The sequence below is a fragment of the Spea bombifrons genome, chromosome 3 (assembly GCF_027358695.1).
Source record: "Spea bombifrons isolate aSpeBom1 chromosome 3, aSpeBom1.2.pri, whole genome shotgun sequence".
NCBI classification, from domain to species: Eukaryota; Metazoa; Chordata; class Amphibia; order Anura; family Pelobatidae; genus Spea; species Spea bombifrons.
The window spans coordinates 42,587,915-42,606,205 of NC_071089.1; the positions used below are offsets into that span (position 1 = coordinate 42,587,915).

At 41.9% G+C, this 18,291-nt stretch overlaps 1 protein-coding gene across 1 annotated transcript in view; it reads left to right on the forward strand.

Moving 5' to 3' along the window:
• The window catches only part of RSPH3 (radial spoke head 3), an 84,291-nt gene that overhangs the window by 21,182 nt on the left and 44,818 nt on the right, over positions 1-18,291 (forward strand). Inside the window, 1 exon segment of the mRNA XM_053460881.1 lies at positions 9,734-9,821. Coding sequence (XP_053316856.1) covers positions 9,734-9,821 — 88 coding nt within the window.

The following is an 18,291-nucleotide window of genomic DNA, read 5'->3' on the forward strand; positions in this document are numbered from 1 at the left end:
GCAAATTTAATTCTTCCGATGTAAAAGGTTATTTTAATTCTTCTTTAAATTCTTCAGAAATTTTTGAGTTGGGAGTCCTTAGTAAATCAGATTTTAGTTTTTAATTTAACGTATAAGATTTTGTCTACCTTATTTCCCTATTTTTTAAGTCTTAATTTATACAGGGAGTGATTGATTCTTCAAGTTTTTTTTTATTGATTTGAGTCTGTAATTCAACTAGTTGCATCATATTTTCTTGAGTTGGACTTAGTTTAATGCTGAAAGTTTGTAGTAGGCTATTTATAGGTCTTCAAAATCGACACCTGCTTCTTGTTTCTGTCTTTTTTCATTCTTGATTAAATATCCTCTCATAGTGGCTTTATAAGCACACCAAACTGTAGAGCTGTCGAGATCCGACATTGTAAATAAATAATCTCTGATTCAGCTTCCATGTAGAGTAACCTCAGATAATATTTTGTAGGCTAACGAGCCGACCAGCTGCCTCTTCTTACCTGGATGTAACCCTTCTCGCTCTGGAGCACCCAGCCCTAATCATTACATCCAGCTGAGCCTTGTTTCCTGGATTGAAACCTGCCTATTTAATCCAGCTTTGCCCTTCAATCAGGGCCTTTGCATTGAACTTTGTGGACCATTTTGCTTTGGCCTTGCGCCTGTAGGGTTCCTGGTAGGGCTGCAACTAACGATTATTTTAATAATCGATTAGTTGGCCGATTATTTTTTCGATTAATCGATTAATCGGATAAAAAAATGAATGTAAATTTTTCATTTATTTAAAATAATTTACTAAACAAATAATGTTAAATACAAACAGCAGAATAAAAAAAACTTTGATAATACATTTCTTGTCTTTATTTCCCAACCAGCCCCCCAATATATGCACATTTGAGCCCAGGCTTGCCACGCTGCCTCCCAGACATGCCATGCTGCCCCCCCACATATCCCACGCTGCCTACCACAGCACTCCACGCTGCCTCCCACATATACCACACCACGCTGCCTCCCACATCTGCCACTCCACGCTGCCTCCCACATATGCCACTCCACGCTGCCTCCCACATATGCCACTCCACGCTGCCTCCCACATATGCCACTCCACGCTGCCTCCCACATATACCACACCACGCTGCCTCCCACATCTGCCACTCCATGCTGCCTCCCACATCTGCCACTCCACGCTGCCTCCCACATCTGCCACTCCACGCTGCCTCCCACATATGCCACTCCACGCTGCCTCCCACATATGCCACTCCATGCTGCCTCCCACATCTGCCACGCCACGCTGCCTCCCACATCTGCCACGCCACGCTGCCTCCCACATCTGCCACTCCACTCTACCCCCCACATGCCTCTGTGCCTGATACGCCTTATACCCCCTGAAACACCACTCCATCCTCCCCAGACATGCCACCCTGCCCTCCCCACATATGCCACGCCATGCTGCCTCCCACATCTGCCACTCCACAATGCCTCCCACATCTGCCACTCCACGCTGCCTCCCACATCTGCCACTGTGCCTGATACGCCTTATATCCCCTGATACCCCACTCCATCCTCCCCAGACATGCCACCCTGCCTCCCAGACATGCCACTTCTCTACCCCCAGATATGCCACTTCTCTACCCCCAGATATGCCTTATACACCCTGATACACCACTCCGTCCTCCCCAGACATGCCACACTGCCCTCCCCACATATGCCTTATATACTGTATATGCCTTATACCCCCAGATATGTCACTTCACTGCCCCCAGGATTTAGATTCCCCTAAATTAACCCTAAACTCCCCATTAACCATAACTGCCCCTAAATTTACCCTTAACACCCCCTTAACCACAGCATCCCCTAAATTAACCCTAAAGACCCCATCAACCACAGCATCCCCTAAATTAACCCTAAACACACCATTAACCACAACTGCCTCAAATTAACCCCAAACACCCCATTAACCACAGCTGCTCCTAAATTAACCCTAAACACCCTATTAACATAACTGCCCCTAAATTAACCCTAAACACCCTATTAACATAACTGCCCCTAAATTAACCCTAAACACCCCACTAACCATAACTGCCCCTAAATTAACCCCCACCTCCCCTAACTTTCAGTAGCCCAAATATATATATATATATACATATATATATATATATATATAATTACATACATATATACACATATATATATATATATACACACACACATACATTATATATATATATACACACACATACATATTATATATATATACACACACATACATATTATATATATATACACACACATACATATTATATATATATACACACACATACATATATATATATATATATATATATATATATATACACACATATACTTACAGTTAGATGAGTGTCACAGCCATGTGGTTCTGGCCTGGAGAAGGAAGGGGCGGGGCCAGTTGTCACAGTGATTACAGGGAGGGGGAGTAAGTAGGAGCTGCTGCTGTGAGACGGTGAGTCAGACTAAACGGATTATATAATGAGGGGGATTTTTCAGAGCGTTTGCTCTGAAAAAACCCTCATTTTATAATCGATAATAATCGATTCAACTAATCGATAATGAAATTCGTTGCCAACGAATTTCATTATCGATTATTATCGATTTTATCGATTAGTTGTTGCAGCCCTAGTTCCTGGTTTCCTGCCTTGTGGGCTTCCAAGTGGGCTTCCTGCCTTCAGCCCTGTTTTGTGGGCTTCCTGCCTTCAGCCCTGCCTTGTGGGCTTCCTGCCTTCAGCCCTGCCTTGTGGGCTTCCTGCCTCCAGCCCTGCCAAGTGAGCTTTCTGCCTTCACCCCTGCCCCAGTGGGCTTCCTGCCTTCAGCCCTGCCTAGTGGGCTTCCTGCCTTCAGCCTTGCCCAGTGGGCTTCCTGCCGTGTATCCCTCCAGAGGGCTTCCTGCCGTCTGCCCTGCCAGTGGGCTTCCTGCCATACGTCCGGTTTCTTGCTAAGAGATTCTATTATCTGGAATTCTGCCTGTGGTGTATTCCTTTGTGCCTGTCTGTCTTATCCTTCGGTTACCATGCATCGGCGTGTGCAGACAGAACCAGGTATCCCCTGCAATGAGGCTCCTACCCAACCTGATTACCAGGGCCCTGACACGTGTCTGTATTTTATGAATCTTACTGTAATTATTGAATAACATTTACTGTATGAATATATATAGATATATACTGTTATGCTATCAATAACCACTAACTTGAGTGTAAAGTCAGAGTCCACACTCCTTGTTTTCTGCAATTAACAATATTTATTGAGAGGATAAACAAATTAACAATACATATACAAATTACTATAAATTAGTATATGCTGTTACCAAACTATCTATTCATTGATTGAATGGAAATAACAAAGAGACAGCAGGATAGGCCTGTAAACACGTGATACAATTACCACTCCCTTGTGATCATCTCCACGCAGACTCAGAGAGAGAGAGAGAGAGAGTTAGCAGGACTTTATAAACACAATAAGTCCTCCTTCTGCTGGACACTCCCCTGGTATCCTATCTTCTCCAGTGACCCTTAGAGACCAAGGTGATAAAAAAGGGAAAGGACATTGCACTGGGGGAGGGAGTGGAAGGTGACCAAATGCCCTAACTGATTTGCTCTGCAGAGAAGAATCTCCATTAATGTTTGAGACCATTTTAAGGTCTTGTATAGAGAGACTTTGCCCATTGGATCTCTGCATCATAACACCATTTCACTTCATTGGCATACAGTTGGTTGTCAATCATGCCTTCCTTTTTACATCCCTCCTTTTGACAATGAAGTGGGTGAGACTCTTGGACTCTATAACACCTACTGGAGACAAGAGGGAGAGCGTACCTTGCAGCGCATCTATTATGTATGCATGCCCAGCCCGCTATTCACAGAGTTCTTTCCATCAATGACTTCAGGTAACAACACATACCAATTTGAATAACAATACATACTACAGAAACACACAATACAATAATAAATGGATGTATGAATAGGTTCCCCAGAGCAGTACCCCATGTTGATTAGAGAAAGTATTAGCTAACTTTTGCCACCAAGTTGCACTAGGAGTGTCAGTTAACAACTGTAGTGCTGCTGTCATACTGGCTATGTCTACTGCATTCACTAACCCTACCCAGGTCCTACACTTCCCAGAACTGTGTCCACAACCCCTCTTCTATATCTACTTCTACCCCTTTCTGCTCACCTTATTAAAGCTCTTTCCATAGTACAGGTAATTCTGGAACAATTTTGAAAATGTGTAGACATTTAAAATGTGTAGAGACTAACCAGTCAGTTTTACATCCCTACCACATAAAACTACAGTAGATTTTCCCCAATCTGACCATTTACATTCCCAATCATCTTGATTGCCCCGGTTATCTACCCAAAATCCCAGAATATAATTATTTCCCCAAAAATTTCCCCATCAATTTTTAACAACACCCACCACCCCCACTGAGTATTACATATAAACACAGATCATATACATTGCCACCACTCCATATTTTAGTCCATCCTTTCATTCCATGGGCGTATTTCCCTCTGCGGTCCCGAGAGGGTGGAGTGATGCCTAGATCAGTCCAAGAGCTGTTTCCACTATGATTGCCTATAGGATGTTGGTCAAATTAGTTCAAGTATTGGAAGGTTCATTTTTGGTATCTCTGTATAATTTCCATTATGTTGCTGAGTGGATGGAGTTGCATTCAGTTCCAATAGGGAATTATTATCAGATTTACATGTACTGAATTGTTTAAGGAAACTATTTATTTTCTATGTATTTCTGGGTATGAGTATGTTCTGAGAGGAACAGAGAGCAGGCTTCAATTCCATCTTCGTGTGGGATGTTGGTATATAGAGATTCCACATCCATGGTTACAAGTATGGAATTGGCAGGCAAGTTTGTAATTTGACTGAGTTTGTTCAGAACATACTCATACCCAGAAATACAGTCCTCAAACCATTACCATCCTCACACACAACTACTTCAGTTTTAACAACAATATATATCTGCAAACCATGGGCACTGCCATGGGGACGAGAATGGCACCACAATATGCTAATCTATTCATGGCTGACCTCGAACAACGATTCTTGGAAACACAACTTCACAAACCCTACAAATATTATCGCTACATTGATGATATTTTCATTGTCTGGACGGACGGAAAAGAAAACCTCAGGAAGTTTCATAACGCAAAATTCAATACATTTCACCCATCTATCAAACTCAAAATGGACTTCTCCACAGAAAGTGTAAACTTCTTGGATACAACTGTCACAATAAACAAGGACACACTACATACATCCCTATACAGAAAACCCACAGACCGATCCAACTACCTGCACAAATCCAGCTTTAGATAACCTGGACTTCAGAGTACGATTCATTCTTTCCACTATACCGGATGACTGGGGATGATATGGTATATGAAATCTCTGCTGCATTCCTAATAGAGAACACAGGTTTTGCATAACCTGCCCTGTAAAATGGGTACTCCTGTCCGATTCAATAATTTCGGGAAAACCCCAGCAAGGAAAGACGTGTTCCCATAATACTTTGGCTGTAGCCAATGCTGAGTCCCGTCTAAGGCGAATTACATCAACCCACTTGGAGAAAGTGTCCATAATTACCAATCCATACCGGAGGTCCCCCTTGGACAGTGGAAGTGGGCCTATGAAATCAATCTGTATTGATTTCCAGGGACCATCTGCAACTGGCACTCTCTGAAGTATGGGCCGTTGTCCCTTGGGTCGTGAATTTATTTGGGCACAAACAAGGCATTCCTGAATACAGTATCAATCAGAATCTTAATGTGATGTCCTGCCATGATACCATGCACGTATGGACGTCCGGAATGGTCCTTAAATGGTTTACAAATAGGAACCATATCGTCCAGTGCTAGTCAATCTGAAAATAAAATTAGAGGAGCCTCATCCCCTGGTTTCAGTTTGTGGTCATTATTAAACGCTCCCTGTACTGCCATCATTCTCAGAGCCTCCCGTGCCGGACCATACAGATTTGTCCTAGGCAGAGGGTTAGAATGATGTTCCTGACCTGCCTTTTCAGGACTGTTATTTCTTTTCATCTTTACAGATCCTCTTTGATCACTTTTTTCTTTGACAGACCAAGAGGGGGATGGACTAACATACCATCCCTCAGTCACCCTTTGGTCTCTCTTGGCCTTTCTACATTCTGTTATTTCAGGCCAATAAAATTTCTGTTTAAGGTGATACTCTAATGCACTTTGTCCAATGTGACCCATAAAAGAATGCGTTTGTTGTATAATGGGTCTCTGCAAATGGCGTGGGACAACAAAAAGAAGTCTCGCTTGTGGGTCATTAGGATCACTGTAACATAACAACCCTTCCTTTATAGAGTAGCCAGTAGGAGGTGATTGCTGGTTCTGTAACAAAAGAGAAAGGTTAGGATCCTTATTCTGTTCTTCTTTTAAATCTGGCACTTCCGAACCTTGTACACTAACCTTGGCTACCTGAGTCACTAATTCTTTGCATGTTAAGTGTGCATCCCATGCTTCCTGTGTCTCAGTGTCATTTTCATGCAAATGCCATGATTCTCCATCTAAGGCTCCCTGTACTGCCATCATTCTCAGAGCCTCCCGTGCCGGACCATACAGACCTGCCTTTTCAGGACTGTTATTTCTTTTCATCTTTACAGATCCTCTTTGATCACTTTTTTCTTTGACAGACCCAGAGGGGGGTGGACTAACATACCATCCCTCAGTCACCCTTTGGTCTCTCTTGGCCTTTCTACATTCTTTCTGTCTATGACCATTTTGATTGCAATAATAACAAATACCTCTGAAGGGACTCCTTTCCTCATTAAATTCTGCCTGGCCTTTCCTATGATGGTCAATACCCCTTCCAAAGTATCTTTTTCCTCGGCCATCATTTGCACTCCAGGGTCTAAGTAAGTGAATTTTTTTACCAGGTATTGTAGTAGATCAGGAGGAGTTTGATCTGGTGGAATGCGGTGGGTTAGCCGATAGACTTGCTCAAATTTGGAAGCAAAAACCCACGGATCGTCTTGTAAATTCACCTTCATCTCAGCAAGTAAATCTCTGTCTCCTGTTACAAGTTTGGAGACAGCTCTAAGTCTGTCTCCCTCTGTACCCCATTTATCATCTTTAAACCAATCTTGGTCTTGATTAATAGGGCCATTAATGGGTGGATTAAATCTACATGCAATGCTGCTTGGGACCCACATTTTAAGCATCATACATGCCTCTTTAGGAGAGAGCATATATTGTTTAACTGCTGATTCAAAATTGGACATGTTTGAAAGGACATCTGTTTTGCAGTCATATGGGAGGAAAGAGGGGCTTTAACTTCATCAGCTGTTTCATCACCTTATCTCTATCCTGCTGCTGTAGAATTTTAGCAGTTTTCAGGGTGGCAGATGTCCTACTTTTAACACGAGGTGAAACAGATTAAGGGTCCATAAACTGTGGTATTGCTGGCTTTGTTACAAGAGGGGTCAATGCAGGGATACCACCATTATCTAGCTCGTCCAGTATACGGTTTCCTATACTTTGTGCCTCTTCTTCTTCTGCACATGTTTCCCCCTGGCTGCATACAGCAACTGGGGTTTGTGTGGCTAAACATGTCCTAAGGGATGATATCAACTCTCCTCTCACTTCGTAATTGTCCTCTAATGTGCTTACATAATCTCCATTTAATCGACAGGTTGGACAATCACTATATTTACTTGTGCTGTTTATTATGGAGGCCACAGGAGTATGCCCCACAAGTATACGGTTCAACTGATTCCTCTAACTTCAGCAACTTCATACAGTTCTGGATTTTCAGTCTGTCTTTATTCAGGCACCACTTCTTATTGTCTACTCTGCAATTCTCTTTCTCACATTGCAACCACAAGCAATGCATTTGTTTAAATTCATTTTCATTTTCCACCATTAATGGGTCAGAAGTGCTAACTTCCACATATTGTGCTACAATTTCCATTCTTATATATCAAAAAAACCAAATTATAATTTACTCACACGACTTGTGTCTTCAGACTGCAGGCAATCAAATGGTGTGCACCCCACTTTGAATCCTCGGTCTGGATAAAACACGATCCTCCAGAAATGATGCTAATTAATTAATTAATTAAGAAAATTAATTAAGAAAATTAATTAAGAAAAGCTAATTAAGAAAAGAAACTAATTGCCTATCACTCTGGTTACCTCTTAGGATCTCTCACGTCTTGGCCCGAGACGTATTGCAGAAAACGCTTCAAGCAAATAAAACAAAATCGGTTCGGTTATTTTGTCCCTTTTAGCTCACTTGTATCTGGAGAAAACTGGATTGTCCCCCCTTGCAAGTGAGCAAGAAGTGGTAAAAAAATAATTACCTGGCTCGCCAAATGTTATAAACAAAACGTGTCTGTATTTTATGAATCTTACTGTAATTATTGAATAACATTTACTGTATGAATATATATATATATATATATATATATATACTGTTATGCTATCAATAACCACTAACTATTGAGTGTAAAGTCAGAGTCCACATTCCTTGTTTTCTGCAATTAACAATATTTATTGAGAGGCTAAACAAATAAACAATACAAATACAAATTACTATAAGTTAGTATATGCTGTTACCAAAAAATCTATTTATTGATTGAATGGAAATAACAAAGAGACAGCAGGATAAGCCTGTAAACACGTGATACAATTACCACTCCCTTGTGATCATCTCCACGCAGACTGAGAGAGAGAGAGAGAGAGAGAGAGAGAGAGAGAGAGTTAGCAGGACTTTATAAACACAATAAGTCCTCCTTCTGCTGGACACTCCCCTGGTAACCTATCTTCTCCAGTGACCCTTAAAGACCAAGGTGATAGAAAAGGGAAAGGACATTGCACTGGGGGAGGGAGTGGAAGGTGACCAAATGCCCTAACTGATTTGCTCTGCAGAGAAGAATCTCCATTAATGTTTGAGACCATTTTAAGGTCTTGTATAGAGAGGCTTTGCCCATTGGATCTCTGCATCATAACATCATTTCACTTCTTTGGCATACAGTTGGTAGTCAATCATGCCTTCCTTTTTACACACTCACTTCCAGATAATGAATACTATGATCGGACCTTCTTTTTTTTTTTTTTTTTTTTATAAAAATGTTTTTCGTTATATTAACTTGAGCATACTATATATGCTGTATATATCTAATGTACGCCTTTTAAGTTTTTACTCATTTCCTTTAATGTATGATTCATTAATTGCATAAGAGGAGAAAAAAATCAGTGCATCATATAATGATTTCATATGCATTCCTATATTGTATCTTTACTAGTTTCTAAATATTAAAAAATATTTTTATCCTTGTACTTATTGCCCTATAACTTGCACAAAACATGAAAACATTCTTAACGCAGGAAAAATAGTAGAATCCATTTAGCAGGTTTTTTTCATTAGCTGTCATAGATGATTTAAAGATTTTTCAAATAAAAGTAAGGAAAAGTGCTTTTATTTTAATTAGATTAGTAAATTAGATTATACAATCAGATTAATGGTATCTAAAGAAAGGAAAAACATATATCTATATAGCTTGTATATGTTCAGTAAATTAGATAGCAGAAAATTACAGCTACACATGAGCACAGCCATTGTCCCACAGGGTACAAAAAATAAACTCAGCCATTGTCACAAAGGTTGTACATTAACACATATTGTACTTTGTAAGGTTGTACATTAACACACATTGTGTCTTTCCTCAGTAATGAAGATGTCTTCAATTATGGCAATATCATGTATGACCGGAGGGTAGTTCGTGGCAATACTTATGCCCAGCACATGACACCTTTGGTAAGCAGAACAGTATTTGATGATAAAATAAGATATGTCCGCATTCTGATCAAATTAACATATAGATTTTGTTATTTGTTCCTAGGACGGTGGTGGGTTAGTCTAAAGTTAGTTTTTTTTAACAATGATATTGTAAGTGGTTGCAAACAGATGTTTCAGGCGTCCATCAAATACCTATGAGAGTCTTTAGCTACCTTTTAAACTAACAGTAAACCTATTTTTATTTATGGATGATTCTCCTAAGCATATGCTATAATGAGCTTAAAGGGTGCCTAATTCGGCAAAAACAGTACAGGTTACAAATTTAATACCAATGTGATGTAGTAAGTTGCACATCAAACACAAAAAGCTCTTGGAGTATATAATGTGGTAACTGTGCCATGTTGTTTGGGTTTCCTCCATGTTGGCCAGCAGTTTACCCCCTATGAGACATATGTCTCACAGGTGGAATATAAGTACTATGCTAAGTTTGGGATCCTGGTCGTTTACATTTGATTCACTGTTTTTATTCAAAAATTAAATTAAAAAATTCTTATATATACACACTACCGTGAAGGAAAAAAAATACCGTATTGGCTCGAATATAGGCCGCACTTTTTTCCCCCACTTTAAGTTTTTAAAGTGGGGGTGCGGCCTATATTCGGGGTCTAGCGCCCGACGCCCGGGACATGCAGTCCCGGGCGCCAGGCAGGCAGCGGGGTTAAGATACAGATCCCCCGCAGCGGTGCAGGGGACCTGCATCCTTCTCCCCGATACGCTCAGACAGCCTCCCCTGCCAGCACTTCCCACGGGGGGGGGGTGCCGGCACGGGAGGTTATCTAAGCGTTTTACCTCTGCCCACCCCCGACTTACCGGAGCAGACTCCCGGGTGTCTTGCGGGGCCGGCGGGAGACATTTACGCAATACGCAAATGCAACTTCCGGTAACGGTACCGGAAGTTGCATACGCGTATTGCGTAGATGTCCCTCGCCGGCCCTGAAGACACCCGGGAGTCTGCTCCGGTAAGTCGAGGAGGGGGGGCAGAGGAGGACAGCGGCAGCGTATCGCGGGGAGGGAGGACAGCGGCAGCGTATCGCGGGGAGGGAGGACAGCGGCAGCGTATCGCGGGGAGGGGCGGCAGCGTATCGCGGGGAGGGAGGGCAGCGGCAGCGTATCGCGGGGAGGGGCGGCAGCGGATCTCGGGGAGGGAGGGCAGCGGATCTCGGGGAGGGAGGGCAGCGGATCGCGGGGAGGGAGCGCAGCGGATCGCGGGGAGGGAGGACAGCGGCAGCGTATCGCGGGGAGGGAGGACAGCGGCAGCGTATCGCGGGGAGGGAGGACAGTGGCAGCATATCTCGGGGGGGAGGACAGTGGCAGCATGGTTTTTTTGGTGCTTTTTTAACCCCTTCGTGACAATTGCCGGTCCGGGCACGTCACTCAAAATCGTGACGATTATGACAATTGACGTGCCAGGACCGGCACGTCTTTAAACGGGTGAAAAAATCGATCCGTGATCGATTTTTTCACTCAAACGGTGTTGCTCTAATGCCTCGACATCGAGGCATTGAGCAACACCAAAAAAAACATTCACGGCCCCCCCCGATCGCTCCTAGGAGCAAAAAAAAAAATGTTTGAAAGACTGCACGTCTTTCAAACATGGCGATCGCGAGTCGCTTCCTTTGCTTAGCTGGTGTTGCTAAGATGCCTCAGTATCAAGGCATCTTTGCAACACCTGTTTAGCAAAGGAAGCGACTCGCGATCGCTTCCTAAATGCTTAACTTACCTTCCCGGTGCCGGTGTCTTCGAAACACACGCGGTGTTTCAAGATGGCGGCGCCCATCAAGCCGGGGGGCGGAGCCTGCTGACATCATCGGGGGGGTTGCTGGATGTCATGGACATCCAGTGAATAGCACCCCTAGTGGTCAGATCACTCATAAGAGTGATCATTATTTGCTAAATCAAAGGCAATGTTTTCTAAACATTGCCTTTGATCAGTATTGGATCTGCCTCCCTCCCTCACTTGCTTCTAGTGAGGGAGAGAGACAGATCAGTGTGTATTCCCAATAAAATATATATATATATATATTGATCCAAAGGCTCTTATAAGAGCCACCCATTTAATATTAACCCCTTCATTGCCATTGATCACTGCATAAACAGTGATCTTGCATAGTGGCAATTGTTTTTGGGTTTTTTTTTTTTTTTACTTTTTTTTTTACTTTTTTTTTTTTTAACTTTTTTTTTACTTTTTTTTTTTACATTTTTGTAGGTTTTTTTTATTTTTATTAGGACCATTAACCCTTTCCTTCCCCACTATTTTTGCTGCAATTGTTACCATGCAGCGGTATACGGCTGAGGAGGCATGTTCCAAATGTGGCCCTTTTGCCCCCAAACAATCTGACAAACCCATGCATGTGGGGTATCAATGTACTCAGGAGATGTTGCTGGACACATATCGGGGTGTTGTGTGACAGCAACATATACCAGGAGCTGTAATTTCACACCTGAAGTACAAAGTATGTGAAAAAAACACCAAAAACAATTACTATCACAAACTTTGACAAGGGTTGGTGGTAGGATTAGTGCATGGAAAGGGTTAAACTATCAGCATCTAAAATACCCTGGGGTGTCTAGTTTTCAAAAATATATGGTTTGGTGGGGTAAATTTAATTTGCTGGCTTCAAAGATGCCCCAAATACCACATAGAGACAGAATTACCAGATTCAGAGAAAAATGGTTTTGAATTAGCAAAACGCTACTTGTACTTATTGCCCCATAACGTGTAGAAGAAAGCAAAAAAACATAAAAACATTGGGTATTTCTAAACTCGGGACAAATAGTAGAATCTATTTAGCAGGTTTTTTCAGTAGTTTTTTATGATGAATAAAAGATTTTTCAAATAAAAGTGAGAAAATGTGTTTTTTTTTTCAATTTTTCGTCATATTTTAATATTTTTATTATAGGAAATTACATCATATGAAAAAAATTTTGGTGTCTGAAGAAAGCCCTTCTTGTCCTGAAAAAAACAATATATAACTTGTGTGGGTTTAGTAAATGGGTTAAGAGAAAATTACAGCTAAACACAAACACCGCAGAAACGATAAAACAGCCATTGTCACGAAGGGTACAAAAAGGAAAATCAGCCTTTGTCACGAAGGGGTTAAAGAAAAAAAACTTTTTCTTTAAAAAAGCACCAAACTTTTAGGGTGCGGCCTATATACGGGGGCGGCCTATATCCGAGCCAATACGGTATTTGATTTTGTATGTTTGCCCGCTGTTATAAAAAAATAACAAGTTATAAATTGATTTGCATTTTACTCAGTGAAATAATTATTAGACCCCTTTGCAAAACATAACTTAGTACCTGGTGGTAAAGCCCTTGTTGGCAATCACAGATGTCAGATGTTTCTTGTAGTTGGCCACCAGGTTTGCACACATCTAAGGAGGGATTTTGTCCCACTCCGCTTTGCAGATCCTGTCCAAGTCATTAAGGTTTCCAGGCTGACGTTTGGCAACTCGAACCTTCAGCTCCCTCCACAGATTTTCTATGGGATTAAGGTCTGGAGACGGGCTAGGCCACTCCTGGACCTTAATGTGCATCTTGTTGAGCCACTCCGTTGTTTCCTTGCCCATGTGTTTTGGGTCATTGTCATGCTGGAACCCCCATCCATCACTCATTTTCAATGCCCTGGCTGAGGGAAGGAGGTCTTTACCCAGGATTTGATGATACATGGTCCCATCCATCGTCCGCTTGATGCGGTGAAGTTGTCCTGTTCCCTTAGCAGATAAACACCCCCAAAGCATATGTTTTCACCTCCATGATTAAAGGTGGGGATGGTGTTCTTGGGGTCATAGGCAGCATTCCTCTTCCTCCAAACATGGCGAGTTCAGTTGATGCCAAATAGCTCGATTTTGGTCTCTTCTGACCACAATACTTTCACCCAGTTCTCCTCTGAATCATTCAGATGTTCATTGGCAAACTTCAGACGGACCTGTACATGTGCTTTCATGAGCAGGGGGACCTTGCGGCCGCATAGTGAGTTGCCATTGGTTTTCCTGGTGACTATGGTCCCAGCTGCCTTGAGATCATTGACAAGATCCTCCCGTGTAGTTCTGGGCTGATTCCTCACCTTTCTCATGATCATTGAAACTCCCATGTCTTCGTTGTTCCCAAATAGTCAGGAGACTTCAGACTAATCATAGTTTCTAAACCGTTTTGTGGCTTACACCATAGAGCTTCTTTCCAAGGGAGATTTTCTGGCTACTCTCAGTCTATCAAGATGTCTATCTTCATGTTGCCATTAGGCAGGGGTCGCAGAAGTTTCTTCAGGTGGCCATTCCGACTACAAAAAGGGCTCTTTACTTCCAGTTCCAAGCCTTTCCTTTTGGACTCGCTGTCCAGGGATTGTTGCTTTCCTGAGAAAAGAAGGAATCAAAGTGATCCCTTAGTTAGATGACTGGCTTCTGGCAGCAAGCTCTCCAGATTCACAGGACTGTTTGCCTACTTCAGGATTTGGGATGGATTATCAATTTTTTGAAAATCCCGTCTGCTTCCCACCAGAACAGAAACCCCTTCCTGGGGTTTATCCCGGATACTTCCTGGGGGTTTATCCTGGATACTTCCTGTCAGAAGATCTTCCTGCCGGTAGACAAGATTCAGAATATCACCAGCCTTACCTGCTTGATTCTATCCAGACGTCTCACCAGTCTGAGGCTTCTCATACACCTTCTGGAAATGATGGTGTCTACTTCACTTGATGGGCCCTTCTTCAAATCCATCCTCTAAAGTGTTTCATCCTGGGGACATGGGATCGATCCATTCCGGCACTCTCGAGGAAGGTTGCTAATCCAGACAGCCTTCCCCTTTCCCTCAGATGGTGGCTTCAAGTGAAAAGACTGAGTTTGGGTCTGGTCTGGACCGAGCCTACTTGGACAGTAGTTTCTACAGACACCAGTTTATCCAGTTGGGGGACCATGATGGAAGAAGAATTCAGACAAGGTTTTTGGTCAAACCAGGAGCGTCACCTTCATATCAATGTGCTGGAACTTCTAGTAGTCTGGAAAGCACTACTTTCTTAGCAGTCCAGGTTGCGGGGAAAGGCAGTGAGAATTCTGTAAGGAAATCGCATGGTGGTTGCTTTCCTGAACAAGCAGGGAGGCACAAGGAGTCTTCAATTGGGAACTCTTCTTCAGAAGAACGGGAAGTGGGACGTGTTCCATCTCTCCCACCTTTCGGCCGTGTTCATCCATGGGAAGGAAAACATTGCGGCAGATTTCCTCAGCAGAACATCTTTGCTTCAAAGAGAATAGTGCCTGAACAATGTGACATTTCTGCAGATCACGAGGGACTGGGGAACTCCACAGACTGACCTCATAGCTACGGCAGCCAACAGGAAACTGCCCCTGTTTTATTCACTGTCATCGGCAGGCCACCCCTTAGCTCTGGATGCCTTTTCTCAGACTTGGGTGGCTGAAACCCTGATGAAAAGCCGGAAGCAAGTTACTAATCTCTGCTATGATAAGATCCACAAGTCCTTCTCCTCCTGGTGTTCTAGCAGACGGCTCCAGTGGGATAATGTCTCTAACAGGCTAAATGTCTAATAAATGTCTCTAAATGTCTAAACTTTGACAGGCTAAGGTCAACCATGGAATGTATAGACTGGGATGGATTGTTCTCTGGGCTAAACACAGAGGACAAATGGAATACCTTTAAGCACACATTACAAAGTTACACATCCCAATATATACCTATGGGAAACAAATACAAAAGAAACAAATCAAAACCACTGTGGCTTACTTGGAAAGTAAAACAGGAAATAAGGAATAAACAAATGGCATTTAAGCATTATAAAAGCGAGGGGTCGGTAGTATCGTTTATGGCATACAAAGATGTCAACAAAGCCTGTAAAAGTAGGTTAAAATGGCTAAACTAGAAAATGAGAAACTTATTGCCAAGGAAAGTAAAACCAATCCCAAGAAATTTTTTAAGTATGTAAATGGAAAAAAGTTAAAGGTAGAGAATGTTGGTACATTATTATCTGAAACTGGAAATTTGGTTAGTGAGGACAGAGAGAAAGCCAACATCTTAAATGGTTTTTTTCTTCTGTTTATACCAAGGAAGAACTAATGACTGAGCCCCTGTTGGCTAATTTTACGGAACCGTTGCAGCAAACATGGGATTGGCTGACACAAGAAAAAGTGCTCAAGCAATCAAATACTGTTAAGGTAGACAAGGCCCCTGGACCAGATGGTATACACCCAAGGGTACTGAAGGAGCTAAGCCTAAATCTGGCCCAACCATTATTACTTGGGCATAGTTCCATTAGATTGGCGCAAGGCAGATGTTGTACCCATATTTAAAATGGGATCAAAATCTCAACCAGGCAATTACAGGCCAGTAAGCTTAACATCGGTAGTGGGGAAATTATTTGAAGGGTTGCTAAAGGTATACATTCAAGATCATATCTTGATCCATAATCCAATTAGTAGAAGTCAACATGGATTTGTGAAAGACCGGTCTTGTCAAACCAACCTATTAGCATTTTATGAAGACGTTAGTAAAAATATAGACCTTCCAAGGAAGGGATTCTTTACAGTGAGGACAATAAAAGTATAGAATTCACTTCCAAGGGAGGTGGTGTTATCCAATACGTTAGATACCTTCAAAAGGGGCCTCAATATTTTCTTAGAAAGGAATGACATACAGGGATATAAATAGAATAACATTAGTATTTTAGAGCTTCTTGATCCAAGGAGAAATCCGATTGCCTCTTGGAGTCCAGAAGGAATTTTTTTCCCCTGATGTCAGAATTCGAAGTAGCTTAATTAAGGTTTTTTTGCCTTCTTTTGGATCAAGAATAGGAAGGTTAGGTAGAAGGGTTGAACTTGATGGACTTAGGTCTTTTTTCAACCTATGTAACTATGTAACAGCGACATCCTAGATTTCCTTCAAGCAGGGTTTCATGAAGGTCTCTCTCCAGCCACCCTGAAGGTCCATGTGGCAGCTCTTAGCTCTCTATCGAATGAACAGTTGAACGTGCATCCTTGCATCTCTTGTTTCATGAAAGCCATCTCTAGACTTTGTCTGTTTAAGAAGCTTCTAGTGCCCTCCTGGGACCTGAATTTGAATCTAGCTTAACTTCTCCTCCTTTCGAGTCTCTCAAAGACATCCCGACCAAGTTTCTCACCTGGAAGATGGTCCTGTTAAAAGCTTTAACATCAGAAGAACAGCTGAGATCCAGTCTCTCTCCATTTTATTTTCATTTTCATCAAGATATTGTCCTTCCAGTTTTTTGTCCTCACCCTGATAATAACAAGGAACACCGGCTCCATTGCCTGGATGTACGCAGATGCTTGGACTGCTCCATGGAGAAGATCTTCAAATCTGTTTGTCTCCTTCTCCGAAGCTAGGAACGGTTTTAGCGTTATGAGGTCCTCTATAGCTAGATGGTTGATCTCCGCTATTTCTGAAGCCTAGAAAGCTGGTAATAAAGAACCTCCCTCTGGTCTCAAGGCTCATTCCACTCAGGCGGTTGTGACATCTTGGTGCTCATGGCTGTCCTGGTCATTTGTAGGTAGTTAGTGTTGTTGAAATTCTATGAGCTTCACTGTCATATTTGTCTGTGGCACTGTGGGAGGAGAGGAATTTAATGCAGGCCTCAATACCATCTTTATGTGGGATGTTACTATATAAAGACTCCACATCCATGGTTGCAAGTATAGTATTGGCAGGTAGGTTTGTGACTTGGCTGAGTTTATTAAGAAAATCTGTGGTGTCCTGTATAAAGATCTCAGTGTTGTTAACTAGGGTCTTAAGAATGTTTTCTATAAGGCCAGAAATTGGTTCAGTAAGAGTTCCCATACCTGTAATAATGGGTCGCCCTGAGTTGCCTGGCTTGTGGATTTTGGGCAGCATGGGAGGCACAAGATTTTCTAATTCTTGTTGCATATGTTTTGAGAAGGATCTGATAAGTTTAATAAGATCTTCTGTATATTCCCTAGTGGGGTCCTGGTTCAGTTTTTTGCAGTAGAATTCATCAGACAACTGTCTGTTTGCTTCTGCAATATAGTCCTGGGTGTTCATGACGACTACTGAACTGCCCTTGTCAGCTGGCTTAATGATGATGTTTTTATTATTCATTAAATTGTGCAAGGCATTTCTTTCTGAAACTCTCGAAAGCTTTTCTTTAAAATATTATGTTAGTCCAATAAAAAAGGTATCACTGCATACTCTGCAGTACTCTTTTTTTGAGTATTCTACTGGACTAATACTGCTAAACCCATTTTCATTATATATATATATATACCGTATTTGCTCGATTATAAGACGACCCTGATTATAAGACGACCCCCAAATCTTAATATTAATTTAGGAAAAAAAGAAAAAGCCTGAATATAAGACGACCCTATAGGAAAAAAGTTTTACCAGTAAATGTTAATTCATTTAAACAATTTTTTTAATAAAAGCTATGCTTGAGAAAAATATTTTGGT